Source organism: Schistocerca gregaria, chromosome 2 (assembly GCF_023897955.1).
Source record: "Schistocerca gregaria isolate iqSchGreg1 chromosome 2, iqSchGreg1.2, whole genome shotgun sequence".
Lineage (NCBI taxonomy): Eukaryota > Metazoa > Arthropoda > Insecta > Orthoptera > Acrididae > Schistocerca > Schistocerca gregaria.
Window position 1 is genome coordinate 946065219 of NC_064921.1, and position 22591 is coordinate 946087809.

The 22591-nt window shown below is 40.5% G+C and overlaps 1 protein-coding gene across 7 annotated transcripts in view; it reads right to left on the reverse strand.

Annotated features, from left to right (window-relative positions):
- Positions 1 to 22591, reverse strand: part of LOC126335405 (leukocyte elastase inhibitor-like) — a 195773-nt gene that overhangs the window by 133625 nt on the left and 39557 nt on the right. For all 7 annotated transcript variants that reach the window (XM_049998668.1, XM_049998669.1, XM_049998671.1 and 4 more), the window contains one exon: positions 5270 to 5359. In XM_049998668.1, the coding sequence (XP_049854625.1) occupies positions 5270 to 5359 (90 nt within the window). The remainder of the gene's footprint in view (positions 1 to 5269; positions 5360 to 22591) is intronic.

Genomic DNA, 22591 nt, shown 5'->3' on the forward strand with positions numbered 1-22591 from the left:
AATGTAGTTTACACACCATGAACTCATTTAACAACTGAGGGTCCACAGGTCTAAGCATACCCTTAAGACAATGTTATCCATATCAGGTATCAGTGGTGCAGCCCTGTGTATGCACGGCAGACCTGGTGGCAGCAGTCAGTAACCAAGCTACCCGACTACATTGCGTAGTTGTGTGTGTGCTATTTGAATGTCAGGCTGGCCGTGGTGGGTTGACATAGTTCTGCTGTGGGGGATGTGCAGTACCCAGTGGGTTACTACACTCCTCCTATGCAGGGGGAAAGCTAGGCTTCACTGTTTATCATGATATGACTGAAGAGACATCCATGGCATCTGTTAAGGGACAGGGGGCAGCAGTTGAAGGCAGGAGAAGTTCTTGACCCTCACAGACCAGCACGCATAGACAAAAGTGTGGGGGATGAGGGCACTTTCACTGCCTGTGAACCCTGGGACAACCAGTTGACAGGACCAGTGACAGGGGAGGTGGGAGCCATCCGTGGTAAAGAGTGCTGGCATGGGCCGTGATGACGATGGACAGGAGAGGAGATGCTCTGGCAACAGAGAGCCAGCTTCTGTCTTTGCTGATGGCAGCACTGCTCAGCACAATGGAAAGCACCAGCACTGGTCAAAGGGAGCAAACCCACTGTTGGTGCTAATGAAGCCCCAACTACTGGGGCAGGCAGGCACAAGCAGATCTGCTCAATCACTGGAGCGACCAGGGCCAAGAAGAATGATACATCAGACCCACAACCAAAAGAGGGGCCATTGAGTCCATACTTGAGTGCAGCTGGTTCTGTTGGTGTGCCATGAGTTAATCTTCGGTGAGAACCATGAAGATACCCTGACTGTGCTGTTGTGGACGATGGCCAGAATCCAGTGAGAGAGTGTAAAAAACACTGGCCCAAAGTGGTGTACAGGGCATAATGCTGTGAAAACTGGCACCACTGAAAGACACCTGACAGTCATACAGGAGCTCAGCTGGACTAACCAAGGGCTAATGGCCTCATGGGGTGCACACCCTGCCAGTAAATTTCATGATCCAAATCAACAAAGGAAAGCTGGAAAAAGTGAGACTTAGTGAGATTAAATTTGAGCCCTGTGGCCTGTAAAACAGTAAACAAAGAACAGAGTTTCCATAGGTGATCCTGTGTGGAAGTACCTGTCATGATGATATCATCAAGATAGTCAGTGCAATGAGGGACAGTCAACATAAACTGTTCTAAAAAAGGTTGAAAAAGATAGCAGATGCACTAGTGACACCAAACAAGAGGCACAGATTTGATAGAGACCGAAAGCTGCTGTAACCTCAACCAAATGTGCTGATGCCTCATCCAAAAGAAACTGAAGGCAGGCTTCGAACAAGTCAGTTTCTGGAAATAATTGACCCCCAGCCAGCTTTGTGCCTGTGCATTAACAGTGACCTTAAAGCACAGAGCAGAAATTGACCAGACAGCCTCTTTATGATCACTTAGAGTGTAGCCCATTGACTTAAGGAAATTGGTCTAATCCCTCCCAACAATGTCAAGCAATCCACCTCCATCTTAACCTTATCCCTTAAAGATACTGCCATCAGCCACACCCAGAAAAAGCAAAGGTGGGTGAAGAATTTGGGGGTGTGATATGTGCTTCAAATTGATTGTACAACCTGGGGCAAACAGAGCTGAAAATGCAGAACACAAGGAATCTAATTTGTTATACAGCAACTGGCCTGACACCAGATGCACCGCATCCCTAATAGAAAAACCAACAGTAGCAAAGGCATCCAACTCGAACAAATTTTCAGTATTCACATCATCAATCTCAAGTGCATCATAGAATGGACAATTGACCTGTAAACTGTGTCAGCCACATGAATTGCCCGAAAACAGGCATCTGATGTTTCTGATATCTTACCAATCAACACTTGATGAGTGCCAACATTTGGGACACTAGCCTGCTATACATCTGGGAGTTGAGTAGTGATATGGCAGGCTGGTGTTGACTTGCAGGAGATATGGCTTATCTGTCACCCACACTTCAATGAGAAGTTTGCCGTAGCCTGCAGACAACAGCAAACACAATATTGAAACAGTGTAAATAGCAACAACAATAGATTCCTGTAATGACTCTTTGGGAGCTTGAGATTGACATACTGCTGCTTTGTGACATCTTTAAAAAAATTATGGCATGAGACCTTCCACTTGGGGCTGGCCACCAATTTATGCTGTACAAAACAAGAGTGGCTTGAAGGAAGTGACATTCACTATTCTTGCTGCTGAAGATGTGTTTGTTCACGTAGTTCCAGTTGGCTCATTTGTACTGCAGCTGGCAACTCTTCCTCCAGTGCACTGGGCTCCATGTGCTGAGGCTGCATACTGTCAACATCAGCAAGATTACTCCAGGTCTCTAACTGGTGGCTTGAAGCGTGGAATACCTTGAACAACAGTGTGATATTTGAAACCTCTTATAAGGTAGGGCCCTCAAACTGGAGGGCACACTGATGCACAATTGCTGTAGCTGTTTGTGACATTGGTAAAATTCAGCATGCACAGTGACCACAAGCATATGTTTGTGGCAACAGGAGGACTGCAAACTACTCATTTGTCAAAAGAAACAACACAGGTTCTTGCAGAGGAAATAACTGGCACCTTAAGTGATGCATATGAGAGGGTATCCATGATAAGAAAACGGCCTCACAGATCTTGTATCAGCCATCCAGAATGGCATGAAGGGCTATATGTGTTTGCTTTTGTTGCAGAAGTGACTGGAGTAAAGACTCCATGGAAAAACCAAAGGACAGAAAAACACAGAATTTGAAACACATGAAAATTCTATTCTTGATGTTGCAACTTGTGTCGTAACTGGGAACACAATGAAACACACAGCCATAAAAAAGATACAGTTTATTTAGTCAAGGAGTAACAACAAGAAACAATGAAATTAGTTTTCATGCCTCAAACACATGTAACAATTGGAGCCCAGAGCACAATACTGCCCTGATAAAGACACTATTACCATCAGATGTTGCTGGTGTTGTGCTGCATATGCGCAGTGGACCAAGTGATGGTGTTAACTGACTGGGCTGTCCCTAGCAACTGCATCAGGTAGTTGCAAGAATATTTGAATGTTGGCACGAACTCCACTTTCTGCAGAGGCCTGACTTACGTCTGGTGTGGACAATAGTTGTAGTAAGCAGTGGTTCCTTACAAATAGGGATGCAATGTCTATATTAAAATTATTTTTATTTAGTAAAGAACAGGGGTTTTAAATCCTTGAATAAACACTGTAACATAACTTGTAGAATGTGACAATAATGAGAAATAGTTCAATATTTTTCTCTTTTTTAGATCTGCTGGGATGATTTTGCTTTATGTCTGTGGGTAACCTGTAAAACTTGTGGCTACATAATACAGAATAAAGAAGCAAAGCTCCTATGGATATTATTTGTCTGTTCTGATGATGTCAATTTTCAGCTACTTGAAATAAATGTTTATTAGTAACCACATACAATATTAATGAGAAAATGTAATGGGATCATTGTTTGAGAAAATTCTTGCCTGGAAGCTTTCAGCCTAACATCATGGATATAACAAATTACTTAAGAGATAGATCTGTACCTACAGATTGGAAAATTGCACAAGTCGCACCAGTGTTTAAGAAGGGTAGTAGGAGTAATCCATCAAACTACAGACCTACATCATTGACGTCGGTTTGTGGTAGGGTTTTGGAGCATATACTGTATTCAAACATAATGAATCACCTCGAGGGGAACGATCTATTGATATGTAATCAGCATGGTTTCAAGAAACATCATTCTTGTGCAATGCAGCTAGCTCTTTATTCGCATGAAGTAATGGTCGCTATCGACAGGGGATCTCAAGTTGACTCGGTATTTCTAGATTTCCGGAAAGTTTTTAACACCGTTCCTCACAAGCGACTTCTAATCAAGCTGTGGGCCTATGGGGTATCGTCTCAGTTGTGCGACTGGATTCGTGATTTCCTGTCAGGAAGGTCGCAGTTCATAGTAATAGACAGCAAATCATCGAGTAAAACTGAAGTGATATCAGGTGTTCCCGAGGAAAGCATCCTGGGACCTCTGCTGTTCCTGATCTATATAAATGACCTGTGTGACAATCTGAGCAGTTCTCTTTGGTTGTTCGCAGATGACGCTGTAATTTACCGTCTAGTAAGGTCATCTGAAGACCAGTATCAGTTGCAAAGTGATTTAGAAAAGATTGCTGTATGGTGTGGCAGGTGGCATTTGACGATTAATAACAATAAGCGTGAATTCGGTTACTCGATAAATAGTAACATTCTCAAGGCTGTCAATTCAACTAAGTACCTGGGTGTAAAAATTACGAACAACTTCAGTTGGAAAGACCACACAGATAATATTGTGGGGAAGGTGAGCCAAAGGTTGCATTTCATTGGCAGGACACTTAGAAGATGCAACAAGTCCCCTAAAGAGACAGCTAACACTACACTCGTTCGTCCTCTATTAGAATATTGCTGTGCCGTGTGGGATCCTTACCAGGTGGGATTGACCAAGGACATCGAAAGGATGCAAAAAAGGGCAGCTCGTTTTGTATTATCGCATAATAGGGGAGAGAGTGTGGCAGATATGATACGCGAGTTGGGATGGAAGTCATTAAAGCAAAGACGTTTTTCGTCGCAGCGAGATCTATTTACAAAATTTCAGTCACCAACTTTCTCTTCCGAGTGTGAATATATTTTGTTGAGTCAACCTACATAGGTAGGAATGATCATCAAAATAAAATAAGAGAAATCAGAGCTCGAACAGAAAGGTTTAGGTGTTCGTTTTTCCCGCGCGCTGTTCGGGAGTGGAATGATAGAGAGATAGTGTAATTGTGGTTCGATGAACCCTCTGCCAAGCACTTAAATGTGAATTGCAGAGTAATCACGTAGATGTAGATGTAGATGTTACCCACTTATTCTGGTCTCAGCAGTGAGAGACAGTAGCCATGCATGTGAGTTGTGTTTGCATGAATGTGTGTGTGTGTGTGTGTGTGTGTGTGTGTGTGTGTGTGTGTGTGTGTGTGTGTGTGTGTGGTGTTGACTATTCCAATGAAGACTTTTTGTAACAGTTACATTATTTAGTGTCCCATCATCATTAATGCTGTGACATTCTAGTGTGTATTTATCATTGCATAGACAGACATATGTATCACCAGGTAACAGTCTAGCTGAACTGACCAGTATTTGTGACAAATTACTCACATGCAGGTAATGAGAAGAAATAAACAATAAATTAATTTCATAATTAGTAACTGACCTTATAAACATCAAATGTAAATTTTTGGTTCCCTTTCTGTACAACCTCTAAAGCTGTCATTTTTCCTTCTTCTGACATGTCTGCAGATGCCTGCAAAATAGAAAAAGTGCATTTAAACAACCAGTTTACTAAATGACACTCTCACCTCTGGCAATTCAACCTTTACAATAATGCTTGAGTAAAAAATTATGACCATGAAAACTTTTAATGCACTCCAGGTGACATCAGTAATACATGTATTTTGATTTTTGAACTTAAAAAACACTGGGTTATTGTTATTGTTTGACAAAATTCTTGCCTGGAATCTTTCAGTCTAACGTCATGGACATAACAGAAATTACATAAGAGTATTTTACCCACTTATTCTGGTCTTGGCAGTGAGAGACAGTAGCCCTGAGTGTGAGTTGTGTTTGCATGAATGTGTGTGTGTGTGTGTGTTGACTATTCCAAAAAAAGGTTCTTTGGCCAAAACCTTACTAGTTTAGCAGTCTTTTTGATGCGCCAGTCTGCAACTCAACATCCACTGTATAGCAAGTACCAATATATCCTTTTCCTAATATTGCCATTTTACAATGATTCTGATATTCCTATTATTTTACTTTATTTTATTACGTGAAAATTTGATGGGACGGGACACTACTGATATGCATATTTTCAACATAAACTAAGCAACTCTTACTTGAAGGCTCAAGAATTGCAGTTTTCATTCAGTGTCATCACAGACATGTGAAACTGATTTTTAAAGTGTACAATTAATACTTTTAAATAACTGTCAGGAAACCCATTTGTTACAGTAAACACATATGGATAATTTCTATCACCATAAAACAATAAGTTATACTGGTTCATTTATAGTTAATGACAAGAACTGCTCAGAAAATTTTATGCCACCATTATGATTTGCATTGTTTGTGCATGTATAGTTAACTTCTTTCTCAAATTTATTTTGACTACAGAAATCCCTGTCTGTAGCTAACTGTGTAATGGAGGTAAAAGTAAATTTTCATTCTTAATGGAGATGTATAGATTGTGCTGCGTCTCCAATCATGGACAGGGCACTGCAGCTTGTGTCCACTGTTCAGTCAGTGAATATGCCACAAAGAGTAATTTAAAGCTTAGGCCACACAAACACTGTGAATTTTTAACAAGAAAGTTTGTCAAGATGACACTCTGACCACATTATTGGCACTGCCACAGCAATATCATTTCAACATTCAGCCACTACTGAGAGACACGAAATATTTAAGATCAACCTCCAAGTGGTTACAAGCAGCCAACAAAATCAGCTGATGAACGCTAGCTACAAATTGTTGCTCAAAGATACCTTGAGCAAAATGTTACATAATGCATAAGTCTTTTTAGATACAATACACAACTATCCCCATACAGCCAATTTGATCTGCAGCTGTCCATTATGTGGATGTGGAAATATATGTAATGGAACCAGGAGTACTGAGTTCAGAACTTTTTGATGCATCATGACTGTCATAGATGAGTGTGCCAGTATCATGCCTATCGTCACTACTGTGAGTAATTTGAGAGCTGTGCAGCTGAGGTGGAGCAGGTTTTGCGACAATTCCTTGTACTGCAGGGAACCAAGTTTTACCAGAGCAGTTTCCTCACACTGATTGCACACTACGAGAAATGTCTCAGTATTGGAGGTGACTATGTCGAAAAATAGTAGTGCATGATAACACAGTTTCTTTCGATGTGCACCCTTACTTAAGTGTTCAGCCTACTTAAAAAACAGCTTACCCATAAAGGCTGATTTCTCTTTTTCATTCTACACTCATGCTCATAAATTAAGGATAATTGGAGAGTGTGGTGCCATACAATGTGGCACTACACAAACTGGTGCTAATAGCAGGGGCGCATAGGGAACACACGACATGGATCGGCAAGTCCACGGTATTGGTGATAAGTTGAGAAAACCGTCCCGAAACACATGTGCTACAAAATGCCACTGTTTCACGTGTATGTGCCCCAACATCAGTATGGGATATGATCACCATGTACACGTACACAGGCCGCACAACAGGTTGGTATACTCTGGATTAGGTGGTCGAGCAGCTGCTGGGGTATAGCCTCAAATCTTGCACCGGTGCCTGTCAGAGATCCTGAAGTGTCATAGGGGTTTGAAGACGTGCAGCGATCATCGACCGAGAGCATCCCAGACATACTCGATGGGGTTTAGGTCTGGAGAACAGGCAGGTCACTCCATTTGCCTGATATCTTCTGTTTCAAGGTACTCCTCCACAATGGCAGCTCAGTGGGGCCATGCGTTATCATCCATCAGGAGGAAGGTGGGACCCACTGCACCCCTGAAAAGGCAAACATACTGGTGCAAAATGATGTCCCGATACACCTGACTTGTTACAGTTTCTCTGTCAAAGACATGCAGGGGTGAACTTGCACCAATCATAATCCCACCCCACACTATCAAACCACGAACTCCAAACAAGTCTCTTTCAAGGACATTAAGGGGTTGGTATCTGGTTCTTCATTCACGCCAGATGAAAGTCCAGCAACAATCACTGTTCAGTCTATACCTGGACTCGTCCATGAACATAACCTTTGACCACTGTTCCAATGACCATTTACTGTGTTCTTGACACCAGGCTTTAGGTCTCCCCTGCCACCAGGGGTCAGTGGAATGCACCTTGCAGGTCTCCAGGCGAATAAACCATGTCTGTTCAGTCGTCTGTAGACTGTGTGTCTGGTGACAACTGTTTCAGTGGCTGCAGTAAGATCCCAAGCACGGCTACCTGCAGTACTTAGTGCCCGTCTGCGGGCACTGATGGTGAGATATCGATCTTCTTGTGGTGTTGTACACAGTGGATGTTCTGTACTGTAGCTCCTGTATACGTTTCCTGTCTGCTGGAGTCGTTGCCATAATCTTGAGATCATACTTTGTGGCACACGGGGGGCCTGTGCTACGACCTGCTGTGTTTGACAAGCCTCCAGTCGCCCTCCTATTCTACCCCTCATAACGTCATCAATGTGTGTTCTTTGAGCCATTTTCAACGCACAGTCACCATTAGCACATCTGAAAACGTCTGCACACATACTCGCTGCACCCTACTCTGACATGCACCAACACACCTCTGCATATGTGGACTACTGCCAGCACCACCATGCGATGACTGCAGGTCAAATGCACCACATGGTCATACCCCGAGGTGATTTAAACCTGCAAACGGCCCACCAGAGCATTGTTTCACCATGTATCAGCATTATCCTTAATTTATGAGCATGAGTGTAACTTGAGTCACTGTGTGATGTAATAGCAGGAGAGCCGCACTCACTTCCACTAGCTTGTGTTCATCCATTGTGTGGCCCAGAAATGTATTGTTGGAAACATTACTCGGCAGTATCGGCCGATAATGTGGTAGCACATGTGACTGCAATTCGCGTGACCATAAAATTTTTGGGCAACATTGTCGGAATATATTGCAGGCAGTATGCAATTTGTATCGCTTAAGAAAACATACCTTAAGGGCTTAGATGTTGAACCTCGCCATTTCTCATCTCTGCTGGATTGGAGGGCACAAGTGGGGTGTGTAGTTTTGACACTTGAACCAGTCTGGTCCGGCAAGTGAGAGTGTCTACCGAGCAGGTTACGGGCGAGAGCAATGTGGGCAATTGTACACAAGAGTGTGGGAAGTATGGGAGAACACTGATATTTGTTTATTCGTGTCAATGTTGTATGATACGAGACAGAGCACAATATTTTATTTTATTTGGCGTTTGTCTACAGTCCTAGTCTGACATGAATGTAGCATCTACAATCATTCATCTGGGGCGCAGGAAAAATGCGCAAAGGTTATTAATCATTGATGTAGGTATCTTTTTGTGCGAGATGAGAAAACAGACAATATTTTACGGTGATAATGCTGAAACTGAAAAAAATGGCTAACTCGAGTGGACTTACGAAATTCTATAAACACAAAGTATAATAAATTCAGTGTCTTATTTTTATAGTTTTATGGAAAAAGTTATGTGCAGAACTTAGAATGCCAGTTTGATAGGGCAGGTGTCATGAAGGAACATGGTTCAGAATTTATTCCTTTGATACACTTAGTAAATGACAGGATGCAAGAAAATGTTATTGTCTATTATACGGTGCAGTCAAACGAAAGCGATACAGAGGGAAAAAAGTAAGTAAACTGTTTATTACTTCTAAACTAATCGCTATAAGTTAAGACAGTCATCTCACTGTGAGACAAGGCAGTCACTGCCCTCATGAAGAAATGTTTGCAGTTTCCTACGGAGCCATGGTTATTCCCAGGGTGGCACCACATGTTGCCAAGGCTACCTTGTCTACGCTGCAGAAGTTTCACTGGGAAGCACTTACACATTCTCCATACAATTCCGATTTATCCCACTATGGTTTCCATATGTTTGGGTCCCTAAGTAAGAATTCGTGGCCATCCATTTGTTTTGGACGAAGAGGTGCCTGAGTACAATTAGGGTTCCGTAGGCAACTGCAAACATTTTTACAAGAAGGCCATTGACCGTCTTGTCTCAAAGCGTGATAAATGAGTTAACTTATGGTGATTAGTTTCGAAAGATAATCAGTTTACTTACTTTTTACCAATTGTCTCTTTACATTTCACTGCACCTTATATTTCTATTCGAAAAGAAGATTCACAGAAGTCTCGTAATACAGCGCTAAAAATGAGATGCAAATACAGGCCATTTACAAGAAAAAAAAAAGCCACAAAAATATTTCCAAAAGTTTTATTGAAGCAGCATAAAAGAATACAAGACGCTAGACTAGCCTAGAAAGAGCAAGTTTTGTATTTAAACATTTTAAATGAAGATCAAATCAAAAAATACTTGCAGAAATCGTAAACGTACGGTAAATGTCTCTTTCAAGCCCCACCACAATGAAGTATGGGCACATTTGGCACATAATACATTTAAACTGAACTCTTTTCCTAGGGGGACGCGCACTCTTTAAGTTTTTCTGTCCGCAAGGTAACATCTTTACGGTGTAGGAGTGCTTAAAAATTTGCCAACGGTGTATTTCATGGACATACATCGGATTTACTTGCTTTTTTTCACGGTGTTAATCGACAGATGAACGATGCCAATGCAGTCTATGGTAGGAAAAGCGATACATTTAACTTTTTCGATCATTTTGAAGCAAGAGGTAAGTCTACGTTCTTGTTCTGTGAATGAGACACACGGGACATGGCATACTTTACTACTCACTGTTCCCTTCTTGTTGGTTGTTATGTGTGACTGTACGGCATGTCCTGCCTTTTGTAGCAAGTTAGCTTAGAGGTTAAGGTAAGATGGACAGCAACTATTTTACTTGCTCTCCTCCATTAAAAACGCTAAAACTTTACAATAATTACTGCGCGAGGGAAAAGTTAGGAATTTTGACGATATCACTGGAATTCAAAAGTAATAGCAGTGTACATGGCTACAATACTAGGAGAAACGATGATCTTCAGTACTCAAGGTTAAATCTAACTTTGGCTCAGAAGGGGGTAAATTATGCTGTCACATAAGTCTTTGGTCACCTACCTAATAACATCAAAAGTCTGACAGATAGCCATACAGCATTTAAAAGGAAATTAAAAGAATTTCTTAATGGCATCTCTTTCTACTCATTAGATGAATTTTTTGATATGGTAAGTGGGTAATTTCCCCAAACCCCACAAAAAATTAAAAGTATCAAGTGTCATGTAACATTTTGTGTACTGTAATATCTTGTATAGACAGCTTTTATTAACCTGACACGTTCCACATCATTAAGTACTAATCTAATCTAAAACTCTAATCTGATGATAAAAGTACGAGGGTGAGTCAAATGAAAAACTTAAATATTTTTTAAAATATTATTTATTGTGCAGAAGTTGTACAAAGCTGTATCACTTTTCAACATAATCTCCCCCACGCTAAATGCAAGTCCTCCAGCACTTACAAAGTGCATAAATTCCTTTAGAAAAAAACTCTTTCGTTAGTCCGCACAACCATTTATGCACCACGTAGCGTATCTCTTATCAGAATGAAACTTCTTTCCTTCCACTGCGTCTTTGAGTGGTCCAAACGTATGGAAATCACTTGGGGCAAGGTCTGGTGAGTAAGGTGGATGAGGAAGACACTTAAAATGCAGGTATGTGATTGTTGCAACTGTTGTACGGGCAGTGTGGGGCCTTGCATTGTCATATTGCTATAGGACTCCTGCTTACAGCATTCCACGTCGCTTTGATTTGATGGCAGGCTGCAGACGATTTTTTAGAAGATATGTATATGATGCACTGGTTACAGTGGTCCCTCTAGGCATGTAATGCTCCTAAATGACGCCTTTTTCATCCCAAAAGAGAGTCAGCATAACCTTCCCTGCTAATAGTTCTGTTCGAAACTTGTTTGGTTTTGGTGATGAGGAATGGCGCCATTCCTTGCTCGCTCTCTTCGTTTCAGTTTGGTGGAAGTGAACTCAGGTTTCGTCCCCAGTAAAGATTCTTGCAAGGAAGCCATCACCTGCTCGTTCAAAGTGCTGAAGAAGCTCTTCACAAGCATCAACACATAGTTCTCTCATTTCAGAAGTCAGCTGCTATGGCACCCATCTTGCAGACACTTTGTGAAACTGGAGCACATCATGAACAACGTGGTTTACTGACCCATGACTAATCTGTATACATGGTGCAATGTCATTCAGCGTCACTCGGCGGTTTTCCTTCACTATCGCTTCAGCTGCTGCAATGTTCTGCGGAGTCACAACTCGTTGCGCCTGATCTGGACGAGGAGCATCTACCACTCAAGTCACACCATTTGCGAACTTCCTACTCCATTCTTAGACTTGCTGCTGTGACAAACATGCATCACCGTACTGAACCTTCATTAGTCGATGAATTGCAGTAGGTTTCACACCTTCACTACGCAAAAACCGAATAACAGAACGCTGTTCTTCCCTGGTGCAAGTCGCAGGTGGGGCGGCCATCTTAATACTGATACTGCGACGGTATGTGTGCATCTGCACTATACTGCCACCTACATGCCATTCTGCACGCTGTTTGTAGCATGCTTGCCAACTTACAGGATAACGGCGCGAAATTTCGATTCGTTATTACAAATTTAAGGTTTTCATTTGACTCACCCTCGTAAAAATGTAAACATCAACACTGAACCCACTGTGAAAATACAGTGAACGAGCTTATGTACGGTAGCAAGTCAAATGATAACTGTTGGACTCTGGCTCAAGAAACCGCATTTTGTAAGAAAAATGAATGGGTAATCGTTTCAAACAAAAAACTTAGTTACAAAATTTTCAAAGAAGTAAGAAATTTGATCTCAGAAAGACATAAGCAAGGCATAAACATTGCACAATTTTGGGCTTCCATACCAGTGTCATCTTTAGGTCATTCACAAAAAGAAGAGGGGGGCTTCTTTGCGGAAAAAAATACTTAAATTCAACAAAAATGCCGCTCATTTAACTGTTGCCCAAATATTACTTTGCGTAAAGAGAAGTCTTTGGAAAATGCTTGCACTTGTGCATCTTAGAATGAACAAGAGCTGACAGCAAATATATCTCGCACTACTTTTAAAGTTGTAAAAAATAATCAACCTTTCAGTGATTTTGATACCTAAACTGTCCTGCAAGTACTTAACGAAGCTAACACGGACCGCATTTTGTATTTCGAAAAGTGTGTACTAACATTATTAATCACATGAAATGAATCTCATCATCACACATACAAGAGCTAAATCCCATTTTTCTACCGCCAGAAATCTGGTGTTAAGTAAACTGGTTGGTTCTCCACTGCAGTTGTTTCAGCCTGTTGATTATGCACGCTCTCGGTTTCTGAACGGCAGACATGTTGCTAATGATACCAAGAGTAAAGTAAGATGGCATGAAGACTACAACAGCCATGTGCTGATGCAATTTGGAAACTTTTGTAATGTTTAGCAATTTTATTACAATGCATCTGCATAGTTTAATAAATAATAACCTCGACATATTTTATTTTAAATACAAGTTTTTGCTGCTCTGTTTATTTATTTACTCGTAGGGATACAAGTTACTCGACGAGCTTGTTCTGGCAATTTGCCATTATAAAGTGTAGGCTTACGTGTTAGCTGGTGTGATGTATTCCATATGGGGCTTAGAGATTAAGTGTCGGTTGTCTCTTTTTTAATATACGATCACGTTATTTATATGTTTACTTTTTATTTGCGCCATCTAATAAAGTTATATAGCATCGCTGGAACCGAATCTGTCAGAAAAGCCGTCGAAAAATAACTTTACAAGATCGCGCAAATAAAAATTACATACAAATAACGTCATCGTATCGTAACAAAGAGATAACCAGTATTTAAGTTCCAAGCTGCCATATGGACACATCACACTGTAATGTTATGTGTGCCTCACTAATTTGTGCCTGATTTTATTCTGAGAAGCTCAGTTATGTATATTAATACCGTAAATGTAAATTTGATTCAAAAAGTACTTGAAGTGAAGTGAAGCGCAGCTGGACAGCAAGAAACTCTTTAGCGTGCAATCCCCGCAACGATAGTATTAGAGAATCTTTGAGTATGGACAAAAAAAAGACAATTGATTTATTAAAAAAAAGAGGACTGTTAACTCTGTATCTTGTGGAAAGAGGGCGTGTGGCTAGGCCGTCACTCAGAAAGTATTGTTACATTTAATGAAAACTGATATTTTAGTGATAAAATCGAGTAAAGTATGTGTAAGAGTTGTCAAACATTTATGTATAAAAATTTTCTGGAAGCGAAGAATAGAAATATCTTGTTTTTGGAAAACGAGGTGAACTTCATTGCCGTCGCCGTCTATCAATCGACAGAAAGTTCACTAAAATACAGAAAAAGAAATGCATTCTCTATAGTTTTCATTCAATAAGTAACAACCTCTCGTAATTTCTTAATTACAGTAACTGGATTATGTTCTTGTACAATAGTATGGTTCTGAACACCACTGACCAATTTTGATGTAGCACGACGTGTAGTTTGAAGGAAGTTTGTGTACCAAGCAATCTCCTTTTCTCACGAAAAGCAGATTGCTGTTTGATCTTATTTACTTAGAACAATGGTCCCTTAGGTATGAAAAGCTACAAAAACTTGGGCTCAAAGCTATCCGCAATACGGCCAAGTAACTAACAGAGTCGTATTTTAAACCGTAAAGAACAATAACTTCCTCCAACTTGTAATACGTCACCAACTGGTGCAGAAGCTGATCATTCAAGGAGGCAGCAACCAAAATTCAGGTAGCAGTTACGACTTAAAGTAAAAAACTCAATGAGAAATCAATCTCTCTCTCTCTCTCTCTCTCTCTCTCTCTCTCTCTCTCTCTCCCTCTCCCTCCCTCCCTCCCTCTCTCTCTCTCTCTCTCTCTCTCTCTCTCTCTCTCTCTCTCTCCAAACACATATATAAATATTCATATTATTAAGATAAAAGTCAATTTTATAACACCAGCTAAGTCGCACATTGATGAAGGCAAATCGTCGAAACGAGCTCGCCGTGTAACTTGTACCACTACAAGTAAATAAATAAATAGCGCAGCAAAAAAACTTGTATTTAAAATAAAATATTTCGTTCTTCGACCTCATACAAGATGCGGGTCCACTGAAAAGGAAATAATAAGCTGCATTAAGCTGCATTGAAAACTTCAGTAGTTATTGTCACTGCGTTATATCTCGTGCGAAAGCATCGTCGCTGCATTGCACTCACAAGTGCCTTGCTGTATACAACGGGAGGGTCCGAGGATTCTGATGAAGAAATGAATCATTTCATGTACTGAATTTTCTCTCTCTGAAGGCCTTTATTTGGGCTTCCCAATCCTGCCCCCTAACCGGCCTCCAACCCATGGAAAGCTCAACGACGTCTTCTTGACAGCATGTTTGTCTAGCGAGTTGGTCAACTAAATCTTGTATTGTGTTCCAATGATGAAGGTGGCACATGCTGCTTTGCGTCCTCAATTGGTGGTTCTGCATCATGTTGGAGCAGGAGATACGTCGAAACTGCATTCGAAGTCTCGCTGTTTAAATGGACACCCCACCTGAGTGAAGTGGCCAGTATCACATGTAACCGAAAAGAAGTCTTTCTAAAAGTAGTTTGGGATTGTAGTTTTCCAGATATCACTGCGAAATCACTTTAAACTGTGAGCAGAAACAATTTCATATTCTGGTCAAACATTCGCAGGCCAGAACGAACACCAATGCCCACTATAACGGACGCTGCGTTCGTCCTCTGTTAGAATATTGCTGTGCCGTGTGGGATCCTTACCAGGTGGGATTGACGGAGGACATCGAAAGGGTGCAAAAAAGGGCAGCTCGTTTTGTATTATCACGTAATACGGGAGAGAGTGTGGCAGATATGATACGCGAGTTGGGATGAAGTCATTAAGGCAAAGACGTTTTTCGTCGCGGCGAGATCTATTTACGAAATTTCAGTCACCAACTTTCTATTCCGAATGCGAAAATATTTTGTTGAGCCCAACCTACATAGGTAGGAATGATCATCAAAATAAAATAAGAGAAATCAGAGCTCGAACAGAAAGGTTTAGGTGTTCGATTTTCCCGCGCGCTGTTCGGGAGTGGAATGGTAGAGAGATAGTATGATTGTGGTTCGATGAACCCTCTGCCAAGCACTTAAATGTGAATTGTAGAGTAATCATGTAGATGTAGATGTAGATGCGTTCATACTGCTTGAAATAAAGGCTCCAACTGCCCACTTCGTCCTTGCCCTCTTCTTCCTTTTATCAACAAGCGGCACTGTTTACAGACCTGGCGCTAAGTCTGCAGCATCTCCTACACCCCCTTGGGAAGGGTGCCCATATTTACACCTACGCCCGTTTTGCATCTTCTGCTTCACCATTTTTGAAGTAATCCACCAGGGCTGCAGATTATGTCATAACCTTGTAGCACAATGTGCCACCTTCACAGATTACTTTAAAAATGACAAGTTTTAGGGTTCCGTACCTCAATCGGTAAAGACCGAACCCTAACAGGACCACTTTGTGGTCCAACTGTCTGACAGTTAAAAGCCTCCATTCTCAGGCTAATCAAATTGAAGTATACCTCTTTTAGTAAGGTCTAGATCCCTTGACGTGTAAAACATTGAAGCTTTTAACCCAGTACAATCGAAAGACACAGCCATTTACGAGCATGTCACACATTTTGATATTCGCAAACTCACACAACAAAACCTGTAGGGTATTTCCAGTCGACCTAGGATCATGACATGTGCCAATAAGCAAGGCTCCACAATACAAGTAAAGCAAAAATTTGAAACTGTTACTTTGTGATTACGCCAAACGCAAAAGTTTTTTGTCATCTATTATCCATCTGTCTCTTTGTTCGTCCGTCTGTTAAGACGCCTTTTTCTCAGGAACGGTTGGGCGTATCATGTTGAAATTTATGTCAAGTTAAGCTGCCAAGTCAATGCAATCAAAAGATACGGCAATTTCTGTAGCATGTTTTGATACCCGCAAACTCACTCATCAAAACCTGTAGGATATTCCCATAGACCCCTCTCTCTTCTCCCGAACAGGCCATGAAGGCCCAACGGTACTGACCGACTGCCGTGTCATCCTCAGCTCACAGGCGTTACTGGATGCGGATATAGAGGGGCATGTGCTCAGCACACCGCTCCCATTGATCTATAAGCATGAAATTTGGCAAGAATCAATATTTATAGTACAAGCAAAGGAAAAAAACCGAAAATTGTTAATCTGTAATTATATCAAACGAACAAAATGTCTTCTGTCATTTGTTATCCGACTTTTGTTTGCTGATGACAGCAACATAGTAATCACCAGGAAGACACCAGCACAAATGTTGGAAAATTCTACTGAAGTGCTGAGGGATGTTCACAAATGGTCTCAGAAAAACAAAGTAACTCTCAACGTAAAGAAAACCAATACAATATGCTTTTGAATGAACAGAAAACAGAGTCCCTTAAATTTAAAACTAGATAGCATCTACATAGATGATGTACCTACAACAAAATTCTTAGGGTTGCACATTGACACCCAAATGAAGTGGAATGAACATTCTATGAAACTCTCGAAAAAGATATGCACAACATGTTATGCACTTTGAGTCCTTGTATCCGCAAGCAGTAGTGAATGTTTGAGAACTGTATACTTTAGTTATGTTCATTCAGTAATCAGTTATGGTATTATTTTCCGGAGAAACAGTGCTCAGAATTTACAAACAGTATTTAAAATGCAAAAGAGAGCAGTAAGAATTATAATAAAAAGCAGTAAGCGGGCCCACTGCAGAGAACTTTTCAAAATGTTAGAAATTCTAACTGTTCCTTCTGAATTTAAAATGTTCCAAAGCATAGTGTACATCAAGAAAAATATGGAAAATTATAGCACAAATAGCAGTTTTCATAACTACAGTTCAAGAACAAGTCACTGTCTTCACCTAGACAGGAAGAATAAATATAAGACTCAAAATAGCTTCGTGTAAGAAGGCGTAAAACTGTATAATAAACTGCCGCAGAAAATAAAAGAAGCAGATAACATGTACGGCTCTAGGAAAAATCTTAAACTGTTTTTGCAGGAAGTAGTCACACATGTCAAAAAAAAAAAAAAAAAAAAAAAAAAAAGCCAGGGTAAAGAAAACCTTTTTCCTCAAAACAAAAGTGTACATGATTACAGTACCAAGTCAGTGACATACATGTCAATCATTGTAACACCACATTATGCCAAATAGGTGTATATCATGCAGGAACAAAACTTTACAACAGTTTACCAAGACATATAAAATCTCTTACTGAACTACAAAGCTTTAAAAAGTCTGTGAGATCCTACCTTCTGAAAAACTGCTACTATTCACTCTCACAGAATCTTATGCAAGAAAAAATGTAATTTGTATCTTTAATTGTAGAAATAAGTTATAAATATACAGTATTTCAAAAATTTGTAATTATTAACTGTATAGATCCAATTTGTCATAAAAATTTATAAAATGTATGTTTGACATTTGAAAATCCAATAGCTAAAAAGGTTTTCTGTCCAATATCCTGTGTACAATGTATGTACTTAAAAAGAGATTTATATGGACAAATAAATAAATAAATAAAATAAATGAATACTGCTTTTACACTATGAGTGAATTTATTAGTACAAAATGATTGTAAATAGCTTTTGTTTCACAATATTTTGATAAGGAGCAAAAATGATTGTAAATAACTTCTATGTCACAATGTTTAACTACTTGTAACAGCAAACTGTATAAATATATGAGTGTACGCAACTGACAACATCCATACATTTTAAAATGTCCACGGATGGCTAAATAAATAAACAAATAAACTTCAAACTTAAAAGTCCTGAAAATCCTGGGACGATATATTGCCCGTATCATTGTCGATAACAGTCAAAAATTGTCGAAAATTTCGAGTCCAGGGAAGGACGAGCCGTTTGTATAAATAATTGAGTTTGTATGGAACCATTAGAGCGCGCGTGCTACTTGCATCTGGCGAATTTGTTTAATATGTGTAGACTAGAAGAGTACTTTTCTGCAACTATTTTTTTTTTACTTTCAAATTTTTCGAAGAAGAAGTGGAAGGAAAGCGTAGTAGGGGTGACCCAGAATAAGGCACATCGACCAAGAGCACAATGAAATAGAGGGACTGGCGAAAGAGCAACAACAGCTACAAAATACGCGAGTTTGACTCAGAACTGGGGGAAGGCTGAGGAGCTTGCTCATCTCACGAACTATAATTTTCTGAAGTCATACTGGGAGGTGGCGTTTTAGAATTACGGTCCGTTGACGTCAATGTTAGACACTCCATGAGCGTGGCACGGAGCCCCACAAGTACAAAGCGTGCTTTGTATTTAGGACCAGCTAAAAGAGTCCAACGTTATCAACATATGCTTGTACTGATATATGAATTAGATATTCGTAGAAAAGACCCCCTGATCCCTGACAAAGGTAACTCATACTTGGTGTCAGATAAAAAATTGTTTTTCCTTACGTCCATGGTATGAGTATATTTCAGACATATCAATAAGCAGGCCAGTTTCACTGTCATTTAGGTGTGTGTGCTAGTTATCTCCGTTCTGTGTGGTAGCCAAAACTCCAGCTGTACACTGGTTTCATATCGTCTCACTGACGCTGAAAACCGTATCTACCGGTCTCTTACACAGATTCACACCAAGAGGCATTGCGGTCTAGCACATAGCTCTCTTCAGTTTCTCTAAACGCAACTTGTATATTTCCTTCCTATTCCTGTACAACAGCACTTCTGATACAGTGTCTGTATAATTACGGATAAGAGAAATAAGCAGACATTCGATAAAAACAGTATCAGCAAATAAACTTTTAAAGAGCTGCTTGGTTGTTTTCATTAATAGAAATATTTCTATATTAGAGGTCATCGCCAAGACGAAATACCTTATGTGAAAGGTACCCTTATCTTCTTGGATTTCCAACAGACGGATACAAAGAGAAGATTAAGGTTTATCTTGTGACACAGAGATAGCCGGTCAGTAACTTTTGCTTAGCAGAAGAACAGAAATGTAATTTTTAGGACTTACCAACCTTCACGGAATTCATATCTTGGACAGACAGCTTATCAGTCAAGTGATAAATATCATCGACATATCGGCTTACTTCAGTGTTAAATCTCTCTTACTTACATAGAATCCTGCTAACAACTGTGGGAGAAACTCCGAAAACTCTTTGCTGAAAAGGCGTTCTTTTCTCTTAATCCAATCTGTCATATTTTAATCAAACAATACTTCTCCGAATGGGGCGCCTTCAATCCACTGCCAGCACTGAGCAGCCATGATAACGAGCACTCTCAGCATGTTAACTAACTCGATTACTCAAAGGTATCCTGTTTTTCTTTCATAAAATTCGCACTTGCGTTACTAAATAAGAAAACAAGACATCAAAGAATAACTGGAAAATACAAATACTGTTATTCTACATCATTACTGTAAACAGAAGGTCAGAGAACACAGTTATTTCGTGCTGAAAACTGATTTGACACAATAATATTTCAAAAGTCTTCAATTTTTGTCTGCCGTATTTCCGACACAGAGCAGTCTCAGTTTTAGCGCCTACTGGAACTCGATCATGGCAAGGAAACTTGGAGAAGTTTAATGGGTCGACAATGACATCAGTTTTAACTGCGGAACACAAATGGTTCCACGCCACTTATTCAATTTAATATCAGAGTTGTGTATTTATAATAAAATGAAGTAAGTCTGTACATCGAAATCTCAGTCTCTTTCTCTCTCTCCTCCTCCACTCCCCCTTCAGACACACACACACACACACACACACACACACACACACACACACACACACACACATAATCGTGACCGGGCCAATCACGAAATAAGCGTCAAACGGAAAAACTACAAAGAACGAAACTTGTCTAGCTTGAAGGGGGAAACCAGATGGGGCTATGGTTAGCCCGCTAGATGACGCTGCCATAGATCAAACGAATATCAACTGTGTTTTTTAAAAATAGGAACCCCCATTTTATCACATATTCGTGTAGTACGTAAAGAAATATGAATGTTTTAGTTGGACCACTTTTTTCGCTTTGTGATAGATGGCGCTGTAATAGCCACAAACATATGACTCACAATTTTAGACGAACAGTTGGTAACAGGTAGGTTTTTTACATTAAAATACAGAACGTAGGTGCGTTTGAACATTTTATTTCGGTTCTTCCAATGTGATACATGTACCTTTGTGAACTTATCATTTCTGAGAACGCATGCTGTTAACAGCGTGATTACCTGTAAATACCACATTAATGCAATAAATGCTCAAAATGATGTCCGTCAACCTCAATGCATTTAGCAACACGTGTAACGGCATTCCTCTCAACAGCGAGTAGTTCGCCTTCCGTAATGTTCGCACATGTATTGACAATGCGCTGACGCATGTTGTCAGGCGTTGTCGGCGGATCACGACAGCAAATATCCTTCAACTTTCCCCACAGAAAGAAATCCGTGGACGTCAGATCCGGTGAACGTGCGGGCCATGGTATGGTGCTTCGACGACCAATACACCTGTCGTGAACTATGCTATTCAATACCGCTTTAACCACACGAGCTATGTGCCGGACATCCATCATGTTGGAAGTACAGCGCCATTCTGTCATGCAGTGAAACATCTTGTAGTAACATCCGTAGAACATTACGTAGGAAATCAGCATACACTGCACCATTTAGATTGCCATCGATAAAATGGGGGCCAATTATTCTTCCCCCCATAATGCCGCACCATACATTAACCCGCCAAGGTCGCTGATGTTCCACTTGTCGCAGCCATCGTGGATTTTCCGTTGCCCAATAGTGCATATTATGCCGGTTTACGTTACCGCTGTTGGTGAATGAAGCTTCGTCGCTAAATAGAACGCGTGCAAAAAATCTCCCATCGTCCCGTAATTTCTCTTTTGCCCAGTGGCAGAACTGTACACGACGTTCAAAGTCGTCGCCATGTAATTCCTGGTGCATATAAATATGGTACGGGTGCAGTCGATGTTGATGTAGGATTCTCAACACCGACGTTTTTGAGATTCCCGATTCTCGCGCAATTTGTCTGCTACTGATGTGCGAATTAGACGCGACAGCAGCTAAAACACCTACTTGGGCATCATCATTTGTTGCAGGTCGTGGTTGACGTTTCACATGTGGCTAAACACTTTCTGTTTCCTTAAATAACGTAACCATCCGGCGAACGGTCCGGACACTTGGATGATGTCGTCCAGGATACCGAGTAGCATATATAGCATACGCCCGTTGGGCATTTTGATCACAATAGCCATAGATCAACACGATATCGACCTTTTCCGCAAACGGTCCATTTTAACACGGGTAATGTATCACGAAGCAAATACCGTCCGCACTGGCTGAATGTTACGTGATACCACGCGCTTATACGTTTGTGACTATTACAGCGCCATCTACCACAAAGCGAAAAAAGTGGTCCAGCTCAAACATTCATATTTCCTTACGTACTACACGAATATGTAATAAAAATGGGGATTCCTACTTTAAAAAAAAAATTTAAAAAAACGCAGTTGATATCCGTTTGACCTATGACAGCGCCATCTAGCGGGCCAACCATAGCTTCAACCCCTACACGTTAGATGAGTTTCGTTATTTGTAGTTTTTTCGTTTGATGCTTACTTCGTGAGATAATTGGCCCGGTCGCTATCAATGGACCACCCTGTATATGCAAACATCCATTAAAAGGAAAGAAAACTCATAGTCTACAGAAATAACTTTAATGGATTCCTTCTCTTGGCAGGGAAGGAAAAATTCATCGACGGCACTACTCTGCCCAATGTATTTGGATACTACAGTAACAAGGC